The 12906-nt window shown below is 38.5% G+C and overlaps 1 protein-coding gene across 1 annotated transcript in view; it reads right to left on the reverse strand.

Moving 5' to 3' along the window:
* Positions 1 to 4076: 4076 nt before the first annotated feature.
* Positions 4077 to 12906, reverse strand: part of LOC109042419 (cytosolic carboxypeptidase 6) — a 30928-nt gene continuing 22098 nt past the window's right edge. Inside the window, exons 9-12 of the mRNA XM_072305971.1 lie at positions 12768 to 12859; positions 8872 to 8982; positions 8561 to 8673; positions 4077 to 6349 (exon numbers count right to left, since the gene is read on the reverse strand). Coding sequence (XP_072162072.1) covers positions 5856 to 6349; positions 8561 to 8673; positions 8872 to 8982; positions 12768 to 12859 — 810 coding nt within the window. The 3' untranslated portion in view covers positions 4077 to 5855. The remainder of the gene's footprint in view (positions 6350 to 8560; positions 8674 to 8871; positions 8983 to 12767; positions 12860 to 12906) is intronic.

Here is a 12906-nt window from a genome sequence, read left to right on the forward strand (position 1 = left end):
ACGGGAGGAAACGCGCTCCAGGCGCTTGGTTGTAAAAGTAAAAATCAGATTTCTAGTTCAAAATTTCACGCCTGACTTTCTCCGCATCAGAGGATAACTTCGTATAGTAGCCTTTACTAGTTTGAAGCAAGCAAGCAGGAAAAATAACTAGTTAAAAATATTCTATTCGCAGTTTTGGTAAAAAAAATTTACCATCTGAGGCACTACAACGAGGGAAAATTTCTAAAATTGATACAAAGCACTGATGAATGAGAACATCCTCCGCGGTTTATCCAAATTTTGTCGGCATTCTGAGTAACTTTTTAGACATTTTTAAAGTCTGAGATTTTCTAACTGATAAATTGAAATGTTTAGAGACCAGCTATTGCAATTAGAAATTTAGAGGCAATTATTGTTTCAAGAAAAAAAAAGGAACTCCTGAAATTCAATTTTTTTAAAAGAGGCCTCAGGGCTGTCGTTTTTGATCAGACTTTCATGTTTCCGGTATTGTTTTTAGGTTGTTTTCTCTTTCCACATGTGTCACTGCTGCAAAATTGTTTCCCCTTCCGCAGAATTTTAGGGTTTAAAACATCAGTACTTCATGACATTCAATACCACCGTTACCTCGAAAGAATAAAAGTAAAAAAAAAATGTAAGTAAATACCAAAGAAATACAAAAAACTCACTTATACATATTTCATAATCTCCTTTAGTTTTTCTGCTTATGTTAGAGGAAAGCTTAACCAGTAGCTTTCCAGCAATTTTTTTTTTATTGTTTTTTTTTGGGAGCTTTAAATCGTTAATTAACCATCTGTTAAATGTCGGGAAAGTTACGTCCTCACAAAAAATTGCGGTCAACATGAGGAAAAAATTAGAGAATTGTGCGAACAATTAGCAGTTGGCAATACCGAACAATAGGCACATCGTGTATGCAGATCAGTCTCAGATCAGTGGCTGTTGACGTCCTCTGCTCAGCATGAAAAATAACTTAAAAATGCTTCCCCAGCATCAGCTTTCACAGGGAGGAGACAAGCATCTTATGTACATATGTTCAGGGATTATTTAGTTCTATATACGTACCATATAAATATTATCCTGCAAAACGTGCCTAAAACACATCTGCACCCGTACCTACTTGGACTTCTTTCCTCATGAAGTTTTGATGACCGGAAATTTTGATGCGGAATAATTTCATAAATTCGGGGGTTTCTTTAAAAGCTCGTTACGGCACTTAAATTTTGAAGAATAAATCAAAATTTGTCACGAAAAAGTTTGTACCATGCCACAAGCAGCCAGCATCCAGACCCCTCCAAGCGGTCTGAATAATTTTGCTCACTGCATTTCTTGTATGTAATTTTTTTTTTTCTGTAGTGATAGCACAGAACGATGCCTTGGGATATTTGCTGCGTTGCAATGACATCATACTGCCACATTGAAACTTCATTAGATATTGAGAGGATCTTTTAGGATTTTCTACAACAAAAATTACATCATCACCCAGGATGAATTGGCACTTTTTTCTTTCCTTAGCCGTCTATTCTATAAAAATTTAATGTGATTTAGCATGCGAAAGAAATAAATACAGCAAAATTAAGCACTCTGTTTCGGAAATTTGGCATGGACTTCGCAAATCAACAATAATCGACAAACCTACAACTTAAGTGGCAGCTGATGACTGATGTTCTTTTCTTTAACTGGAAAAACCGATCAACCTCCAGCAACACCAGGCTGGGGAGACCCAGGACAAACAACATAAACCATCTTGAATCTTATTGACTCTCTTCCCTTATACTTATCCAGTACAATTTTTTAAAATAATGGCAGAGAAAGCTAACAGTTATTGGAGCCTCGGTGAGTCTACTTTCGGCCTTATTTAAATCAAAAAGGACTACTATGTGATCTAATTGTGAGCTTTGAGATACATAAGAGTACATACATGACAGAACTTATGTCAAGTAAAAAAGCAAGACGTTCTTCAAGAAGTTTCAAGATGAAAAAACGAACGGGCTTATGAGATCTTCCTTTAAAATATTATTAATACAACTGGGAATATATATACATACTACAAATAAGCGCAAACAGTAATAGTCTGTGTGTAAAAATAAAAGAGAAATGTGCGATTTTAGAAACTAGAACGAAGATGTATGTACTGCTTTTCCATCGGAAAGGTCCACATATTTTGTTGATCTTTAAAAATTTCAACATGACGAAAGATTTATAAAACATTTCGCATTTTTATACGGGCGCTTTTTCAGTTAAAGACTGGGAAACCCCAGTATTTGCTTTTAAAGTACATGTTATTAGTAATTGATGAGCTGCGATAAATCTTGAAACTAATTCCGTGCTTAACACAGTGTTGAGCGTCTAATCTTCTCTCGACGATGAAAATGGAAAAACGCGTATGTTGTCTGCATTGTTTCAAAATATCCGTTCTCATTTACGACAAAAGAAAGAATGGAAAACTAAAAGGCAAAGCAACAGATCACATTCTACCTGCAAGTTCTTCGTGTCACCGTCACGTCGCGTCGCGTTGATCAATCCAACGAAGCGATGCATTATGTCGCGTCGTCGTCGCCATGTGGAATAAAAAGCGCCTTCATTTACTGAAGATACACTTTCTCATACCTGAGAATATGTGCTGCATTCAAAGTTTTTAAGGAACTTTTAGCCGCGCAAATGCAGAAGTAGACAATCACTGACTAATATTTAAGTGATATATACTGATGAACAAGAAAATTGATTTTGATTGAATTTTAATTTTTCACATGTTGCCAGTGCCCACTTCAATTGAGCTAATTCCATTTTATCACAGTGACGTGACGTAGATAATTTTACACGATCATCAAAATATTACCCTAAGATAAAAACAGAGGGTTCAAAAAAGGATGCAATGAAACACAAAATACACTCATATCCTCCGCCAGCGTGCAACTATTCGTGTCAAGACATATCTTTTGTAGTACAAACAAACAATTGGAAGCACTCTGCCATTATGGGTCCTCGCAGTAAAGCCCTCAATTGGCGGATGAAGTGGCGCGTGCCTGGACAGCCAAAACGCTTTCATTCCCGTGTCCGAATGCAACACGGGCATCCATGCTGCTGTGTTAAGGAAAAACGCCGTATGAGCCTTCAGGCGTTGCCATATTCCCTCGGACACATCAATAGTCTTCAGGAAAATTTGTGAATATTCTTCTTCCAATTGATCAGATAATTTTGTTTGTATAACTTGATCTAAATTGTCTGGAAATTTCAAGGAAAAATATTTATAACTTTCCTCAAAATTAAACATTTTATCGGAGGAAATTTGGCAACTCTCGAATGTTCATACGGTGTTCTTCCTTAGCATGGCAGCATGGAGCCCAACCAGTTGCATCCAGAGGTTAGAATGAAGTGATGGTGTTCTTCACATTCGACACTAACTAAAGGCGATTTGCTTGCTTCTCCTACGTAACTAAAATACAGATTTCCCTATCGCCCTGGTAAAAATTGGCGATACAGGAGTTCTTACAGCCGACTAAAGAAGGCTATTGAAAATCATATAGCTGGCTGTAGAAAGCGGAGCAAATCATATAGCCGGGCTATACGAAGCTATAAAAAAGTATACAGTCGGGCTATAGTTCCTATCGCCGGGCTTTACACTTTATCGCCTGGCTGTTGCTTTTTCGCCATCTATTATAAAAGGCTATAAAAAATTGTGTAGAAATTCGTGTGCTTTGGGAATCATTAAGTTTGATACGGAACCACCTTAATATTTACAAAACACACGTTATATTTTTCTTTAATACATATTTTTTTTTCATCAATTAAAATGAGATGGTTTATACAGAGTGTGCAAACATTTCAAAATCATGAGTTGAAAAACGCTGACTCTAAATAAATTAAATATTAGAGCCTAACACAAAGCGGAGCGGCGACGCATTGGCGCCTACAGACCTAACAGGGATACTTCACGCATTGCGCGGCGACGCACTGGCGCCTACAAACCTAACAGGGATACTTCACGCATTGCGCAATGCGTGAAGTATCCCTGTTGGGCGCCAATGCGCGTTTCGCGCTCTCTGCCTGCCCGCCGCGCCGCAGCGTGCCACGGCGTCTGAAGCAACTATTTCACACCAGAGGTATTGCACAGTATCATAAGAAATTGAAGGCACTCCAACATATTAAGAATGACAGGCTTCCTTCAAAAGTACGAAGTTTTCCTCGCAAAATAAATCAAGATACTACGGCATAAAAAGAGAGCGGTAGTCCAAAAACTAACTAAGTCCTAGTATCCGTATTTAGTAACGTTTAGCATAAACTTTATCGTCTGGCTGTTGCTTAATCGCCATCGGCTACAAAAGGCTATAAGAAATTGTACAGCCGGCTACAGAAGCTCTTGGAAATCTTACAGCCGGCTTTAGGTCAAAAAAAAATCGAAGAATCTCCAAGGCATAAAAAAAATAACGAGACATGATAAAAAACACATGATGTATTTTTAAAAAAACAAAATTTCACTTCACTAATCAAAGTTCACTAATACTATTTGGAAGAAACGTAAGTCCCCACCCCCCTTTGTTGCTTACAAACATACAAAATTATTTTCGCAAAGGACGGACAACTCTTTAAAAAGTGAAAAAATCATGAGTTAACGTCAACTGATGCTTGAATGATCTGAAGTAACTCTAAAATTAAGGCCAAAGTTATTACGATAGTGCATCGAGAGGGAATAATGATTCGCAATAATTGGAACCTACTTCTTAATTTAATTCAAAATTGATCAAAACATGCATACGCCTGACATACTGTAGAGTGTAGAGTGATTTAGGTTGCAGGGATTTTTTTACAAAATCTTATTAAAAACTAGGAACCATCTATTACTCGATCAACCAGTGAATCTTCAGTATAATAATCATCACTAATCATCACAGATGCACATTAAGTTGAAACTCATTTTACGCATGAAGTGGGTATATTCTGTACTGGTATAGTAAATTTTCCCGATCAAGCATTGTGAAAAGTTTACCATTTTCATTGTATTTACGTATTATGGCAGTTCGTAGCTCCTCTTACGCAATGACGTATCTCAATTTTGCACGTGAGCCCCAGAAAGCATGGATTTATATTTAAACCAGGGCTTACGTGGAAATTGAGATAAGTCCTCACGTCAAAGGAGCGACGAATTTCGTTCCAATCTCTGACGGTCAGTTCTTTTTTTAGTCCATACCGATAAATGTACATAACAACCTTGAGACTGGGATAGAGGATCTACAAGTCTCAGTTTAGCTGGAAGAAAAAACAAGAATCAACATGGTGGACGTCCCAGCTATAAAAAGGGTCAAACTTATTTGAACCACGTTTAGCAGGAAAGAACCAAGCTACATCAGCTATTGCCAATTATAACTGGGCAATTTCATTTTTTACAAGGTAATTTTTGTACGGATTCCTTCGGAAATTTTAATAGATTTGCTTTCAAAAATGTAGAAAATTCACTGAAATTTACACAAAAATTCGCACAACCATTTTCATGAAAAAAAATTAAATTGCCTAATTAAATTTGGCAATAGTTGATGTGGCTTGGTTCTTTTCTGCTTAACGGGTCCATTTGGAGCGTACCCTACACGGAGAAAAATTTATGGCTTTGTAAACCTATTAGTAGTTCATATGGAACACCAATAGAAGTCGTAAATGAACTACATATAATGATTCTCGGCCTGTGAACCATACTTAGGTATAAATAGGTAATAGGTTTATACTAAGGTATAAATACCATCACTGAGGTAAACGTGCTATTATTATGTCGTCTTTACTACTTTTAGTGGTATTCCACATGAACCACTAATCGGTTTATAAGCCATAGCTTTTTCTCAGTGACCTGATAACTATATTTCGCAACATGATCATTTGCGTTTTTTCCTGGATTTGCCTCTCCCATTCGCCCTATCCACACCGAGCCTGGTAAGATTATTGAAATCTATAATAGACAATTTCGGGGGTGACAAAGGCGGCAGCTCAGCAGTTCTCAGGGGCTCTTCGACTTCCATTTTCGGGGGTCGAGGGGGGAGACACGTGTGTGGCCTGATGCGGGGAACAGGGCGCCAGGGAACCGCGCTTGGGGATCCGTCATCCTCGCTGCTGCTGCTGCAGGAAGCTTCATTTTCGTCTCCAGAAGTCGCATTCGTGTCGCTCGCCGAAGTTTCCTTCTTCTTCGGTTCCGGCTTCAGGTGTCTCTTCTTTTTCCGCGTCCGGGACTTCCGGTGCGAGCTCCGGCCGAATCGTAGAGGGGATTTGCGAACTTTGACCTTCGTCTTGGGCTGCTCCGTCACGTGGATCACGCCGGTTACTTTGTAGTATTCTAGGTAGGTTTGAACGATGTTACGGCCGAGCCGATAGTCTGATGTCTTGGTTAAGAAAAAAATTCATGGGTTAGCAGATCTGCCGTGATAGCGAAGAGAGCCGTAAGTGCAAAATTTTCGAAATCGAGTTTTCTTCAAAATTCGACCAAACTCTTTTCGATGAAATTACTGAGACAGCTAAAACAGCAAAATTCATCCTAATTTAATGGAAACGAAACGTATGTAAAAGCCGTAAGTGCGCAAAAAATGACACAATTTTTTTTCGAGACAGCCGTAGATGCATGAGAGCCAATGAGAACAGTTCTTTCCAGTAAAGTGCCGCCCTTTTCTGCCAATTTCTAACCTGAAAATGTGTTTGTTGCGCGTCCAAAACGCAACCACGAAAGCATGCAGAAGATAGCACTTACGGCTGTCTTGCCTAACGATAACCTAGCATGAAAATGAAAAATACCCTTTTTATGTAATGGAAATAAAATCAGTCGATTTTTAATCATCCATACGATTTCTAGGAGTCTTCCGGACGATTAGTGGCAATTTGACAAAGAACGGAGGCTTCTTTCAATAAAATGTTCTTGTCAGAGGCTTCTGAGCCCGTTTTCTCTATACTTCATTTTTGCACTTACGGCTCTCTTCGCTATCACGGCAGAGATGGAAACTCTTGTCCCAAAGTAGCACAGATCGCAATAAGTAGCAATTGCATTGTAAGCATTTTGCAATTCCACTGCGCGTTGTGTATGTTGCCCAGCTTTTTTTTGAAGGGGCCCCGTTTATTGAAACTTATTGCAATAAAATTGAAGTAGGTTGCAATTTTTCATCGCACTGCGTATTGCCTATCTTTCTGACACATTGAGTTCATTTTGTTGATTGTTTAAAATTGACTAAATAATGTAAAAATATTGCAAATTAATGGTAAAAATGACAATTTTATTGAAATCAAATAGCAATTTAATTTCAATATTTTTGTTGCACTGTGCTACTTGGGTCTCTGATACGAAAATGACTTACGCCTGATTCTTGGACCTATTATTTATGCTAAAAGGAACTAGAGACGTGTGAAATATGAGATATGCTCCAATGGCGTCGCGTACTTTGCGATGTGTCGATTAATCTGCCATTTAAATCTATGGACAAGGATCGATAAAAAGGGTGTTTGCGACGAACACCTTAATAATCGATTCTTTACCATAGCTTCAAATGGGGAAATATCAATAATTGATCATTCACGCCTCGCCACTGACTCGTGCAAGCTGCATAGGGAACCAGGGCCGGATTTAGGGGGTGGCCACATGGGCCGCGGCCCATGACGGTAAATTTAGGGGGCGGCAAATGTTGTAATTTTTTCAAATGTAGGTATCAAGAAAAAAAATCTGATTCAGAAAAAAAATTACAAGCGAGAAAAGGCGAAAAAATCTCTCATTTCCTGAGAGTTAAAGTACAGTAATTTCTAATTTGTTCGTCATTCGGTTATACAAGAGACAGAAGTTGAGAGAGAAACCAAACACGCAATTTGGCCCGGAGTGGCGCGGCGTAGAGAGCAATGATGACGAGGACTTGAGATAGATGGAAAGGAGAAGCCCTCGCGGTCAGCATGAAACAATATTAGCGCCTACAAGACTCCACGAATACTTCACGCATTGCGTCAAACGTACTGCGATCAGAAGCGGTTGGCGTGAAACTCATAGTGCTTACAAGACTGCATGAATACTTCACGCATTGCGTCAAAAATAGTGTGGCCAGCAGCGGTCGGCGTGTGAATCGCATAGCGTCTACAAGGCTGTGGGGATACTTCACGCATAGGCCTTGTCCACACAGGGATAGGTTTACGGAACTTAATTTTCGCGCAAAGTTCCGTGAACTTTTGCTAGTGATGACACAAAAACTGGGCCCAACGCTAGTAAACGCGTCTAATGCACCCCTCCTCCTCTGGCACGTTCACTTGATGGTTTGTATCGATGTATCAAAACGAATGAGAAGGGGCGGCAAAATACAGGCGGCCCATGGCCGGCAAGTAGGTAAATCCGGCCCTGTAGGGAACAATGTAAAAGTGGGAGTGATTCCTTTCGGCAAAATGGAAAAGAGGGATTTGACATTAAATCAAAAGGAATTAAGCGCCAAAATATGCTAACTCATGAGCCATGGGCATGTGACAAGAGCGTTGTGACAACAGGATAAAAAATTGACATTGAAGTTGAGCAACAACTATTTTTAACCTGGGAGATGATACTCAAGAATGACTGATAAAAGGATACAAGATTCTTCTGTGAAAGAGATGTGTTCATTGGTGACAGGGTGGTTGTAGCCGTAGTATGAAACCAAAACTGAGTAACAATTGACACTGTCCTTTAGGACGTCGCAGAGATACCTGGAAAATAACAGCAAAATTTATAGTTTTTTTTTAGTTTGCAGATAAGTTTGCACCTCGTGAACACGATTTGCATCTGATAAAAAGAAAGAACACAGAGACGACAAGCGGGATACTCTATAAGGAGGATTAGATCGCAATGGTTTAATTATGGTTATGCTTATTGGTAATGAAATCAAACTGACTCAAGTTCCTCACCTCCTTGCTGTGTTTGCTTTGTTGGAGTCCCGATTGAACATAGTATTCTGAGGTGCAAAACAGTCTGTATTTTGTGCCAGAAGTTTTGGAAACACGATGTGCCTTTCAAACCTGCAGAAGATAAATTATTAAATTATTTCATAGCAACGAGTTGAGGTACAAATTATAGCTCTTTGTATCAAATGGGAAGAGGTTGCAGTTTGCGGCAACGCCATGTCAGTTTGTCTTCAATTTTTAGTGTAGGCAACATAAGCTCCTGCGTGGTCGAATAGTGGCATCATCATGAAATGGCACGCTCACTCGAGTCACAGACGAATGAGAGTTTTTATCAAACGGGAAGAGATATTTTCAACGTCATGTCCGTTTGCCTTTAATTTTCAAGTTAAGCAACATAAACGCTTTAGTGTGGTATCTTTCCGATAATGGTCCGACAGTCTCTGTGGACATACAATGATAAAATTGGAGGAAAATAATAAACAGAAGAATAGAGAAAGTAGAATAAGAAAAGAGGAATGAAAAGGAGGAACGAGAGAAAAGAAGAATAATAAAAGAGAAGGAAGAACTTGACGAAGAGGAAAAAGAGTTGAACAAAAGAGGAAGAGGAGGAATATGAGAAGAGAATGAAGATGGAAAAAAATGAGGGAATGAGAGTATACGAGCAAGAAGAAGAATAGGAAGATAAGTAAAGAGGAAGATGAGAAAAGAACTAAGAAGGAGAAAAAAAGGAATAAGAAAAAGAAAAAAGAGAGTGTTTTACATTGCTACCTACCACCCTAAGGTTACTTACTGCTCCTGTGGTAAAGGTCAAAGGACTGCGGAAAAATTCCGAGTCTTTGTCTGAAATCGTTCAAAAGTTACAGGACTTTCTAAAGACTTGAGGTCCTCCTTTGGAATAAATGTTCCGAGTACGCTTGCAATTTCACGATGATACTACTATTCAACCTCTTTCATATTTTTCTTTCATCTTCCTCCTCCTCTTCTTCTTCTTCTTCTTCTTCTTATTCTCCTCCTCCTTTCTCTTTCCATTAACTTTAAACTTTGAACCAAATCTTCTGCTATCGAATACGAAAAATCATGGAGAATTTAAGTTTTATGTTGACCGGCTTCTCGAAAGGAAAATACAATTTTGAAGGAAGTCTACAACGTCGCAAATGGAGGAACGTCGTCTCTCATTTTGCCCCAAAATAAGTATGTATAAAATTGAAGGCATTATGAGTTTCCTCTCTCAACTTATATTCGTCTGTAACGATAAACAATGGGACGCGTTTGCTACGGCGCCTTGATACAACTATACAACCTCCACGGATGTCCGTATTGCGTTCAAAAAATTGAAGGCGTTTTGACTCCCTGCTCATACTACCTGTAGTTGATTCGATGGACAAACGCGTTGGTCGGCGGTGACGGGGACTTGATGCATTTTTTTGAACTTGATGGATGTCCGTATCGCACCGACTGAAGTGCGAAACCACGTATCTCCATTGCGGTGTTTCAAAATTTCAGTAACGAAAATAATGGTCTGAGGCCGATGAAGGTCAATGATGCTGATTCTAATCAATGAATCTCATATTATGGTAAGTAAATCACTAACATCTGTGCGCTTATTTTGTTTGTCCCATTCATGTAAACCTGCTCTTCTAAAATTCGCTTCCGTTGAAAATAGAAACTCCTTCCAATACCCTTCGCCGAGTTTGGTCTTTTAGGATGAATAATAGAGATGATTAATGTGACGCGTCCGAGGAAAATTGCTCTTGACTCCCCTTTCCAGATAAACTTTCCATGGGAAAGGAAATAAAGTGAGGTAAAATTATTACTTTCCGCTATCGATGCCAAATTATTCAAAATATAATGGCAAAATGAACAGATCAAGTTTTAGCAATACGCTCGTGTGTACACTACATGATTTGATTTTTTCTTCCTTCTTTTAGCAACTGATAATAATAAAGACATATTAAGACATAGGCTTATGATTGGCCTATGATCTTATGATATTATTACTTAAATTTCAATGGGGATTCTTACTTTTGAGTTGAGAGACCTTTGAGAGCCAAGACCAAAGAGCCATTGCGGGTTGTATTTGAGTGAATTGAAAATTGTAGGTTCATACATTTGGAGTCTTTTGATTAGCCTCTATCATCTTGTCTTACATTTTTGCAATATCCTTCATTGTCAAGCTTATTTTCAAGTTTGTAGAATATGAAACCTTTGGAAGTTTGAAATTTTATATTTAATTTTCCTTTTCCATCAGGACAAATACCGCTTATCATGGGCCATTTTAATACACAAGCCATCAGGACAGTTGGTTTTTAGCCAACTTGCTTTTATTTTTCTGTACAATTAAGGAAAGTTTCTCATTCGAACGGAAACATCGCTCAAGTCTACCTCCTTCCCTCGGAAAGAGCGGAGGAATGTTTTCTCTAAATTTTTTTTTTTATTTATTTATTTGTCATTTGGCAAAAATGTTTTGAAACCAATACACAAACACGACCCTATTGATTAATAAAATAATAATGTTTTAGTGAAAACTTCGCGACATTGCAGTGCAATTAATTCTGGCTCTTACCCCTTTAGTTTCGATGTATGTTAAAATTGTAAGTGTTTGAAACTTTAAACTGCAAAAATCGCTTCTTATTTATTTATTTTCTGTACGGTTTGATTGAGCTAATTTGGTTGGAAAAAATGTTGGCATTCGGGTTTATCTTTAAAGTTTTCCTTCAAATTTTGATCCAAGCCATTGCTGCATGCAGAATGAAGTCCACTGAAGCGGAAAGTTGGCGTGCGCTCAAAACAGATAAGACCGCAAAACGACTGAACGCCCTTCCTCTGCACTCCTATCAACCTTTCACCATTAATCATGAATTTCACCTGGGTTCCGTTTTTTGTATCGTGGAATGTCTTAGTTTACTTTTCCTATAGGAATAAACATTTTCATGACACAATCAACCCCGTCCCCTTGAACTTAAATGGTCGAAGATCTTAAGGGAAGTAATTAATATTAAAATTAAGCAAGACACGTTTGAATTCAATGAAATTAAATTTAAATAAGTTTGGAGAAGAAACATAACAATCATGAATGTGCATTAAATCCTCCCGCAATAATACGTATCTCGCAAAAATCAATGGATAAACTTTGTTGTAAAAAATATATGACACTAAGAGGGTCTGTTGCAAATTTTTTGAGTTTTCTTTCTTCTCGATGAATTGACTACGAGCTCAAAAAACGAAAACACATTTAATTAACCCCCAGATGCTCAAGCCGTGTCAAATTGACCCGCGGCTTCCTGAAAATCCCGCGTGTTAAAAAATCCTTGTGCACCGCAGATTTAATGGACCGGTTCATAAGAGATCTAGATATAGATCTAAAATGCATCGTAAAAAAAGAATCAAACATTAATCGGAAAAGAGGAAAATTCCCGAATCTGAGTGACGCGTCTTTCAGTAGAATAGGGTGGAGCATTGCGAGTTTACGCCTCGCACCACCGCGCCTTCAATTTTGCAGATGCGACACGGACATCCATCACGCTTGAATAGTTGTATGTCTGCGCCGTCATCAACCGGCATCCTTTCCCTTGCTCTATTACATTTCCATAATATGTTGGTTTCGTTTGTCTTATTTTTAGTGGTGCTTCAAAGGCTACGTAATCAACACAGCCGAAGATCTGTGTTGCGCCTTCAATTTTGCAGGCGCAACACAGACATCCATAACGCACGAATAATTAATTGTATTTGTGCGCTGTCATTATAATGCGTGATGAGGTGTAAATCTCAAATTGCCTCGTAACTTGAGGTTAATGAATGTTTGCAAAATGCAATCTCAATGTTTCAACTCGTAGTTTTTTATATCGATGATTCTTCATCTCGTCTTTAAAAACATTGTACCTATAAGCCGACATAAATACCTGTACACGTCATCGTATGTGTTCCCGTACACAAACACGCCCTTCAAACTTGAATGAGCATGCAGGTCCAATATGAAATCTAATTCCAAATTCTGGAAAGAAAAAAATTGCGAGAGTATAAAAATACATGGCAAAGAAA

This window comes from Bemisia tabaci, unplaced genomic scaffold (genome assembly GCF_918797505.1).
Source record: "Bemisia tabaci unplaced genomic scaffold, PGI_BMITA_v3".
Lineage (NCBI taxonomy): Eukaryota > Metazoa > Arthropoda > Insecta > Hemiptera > Aleyrodidae > Bemisia > Bemisia tabaci.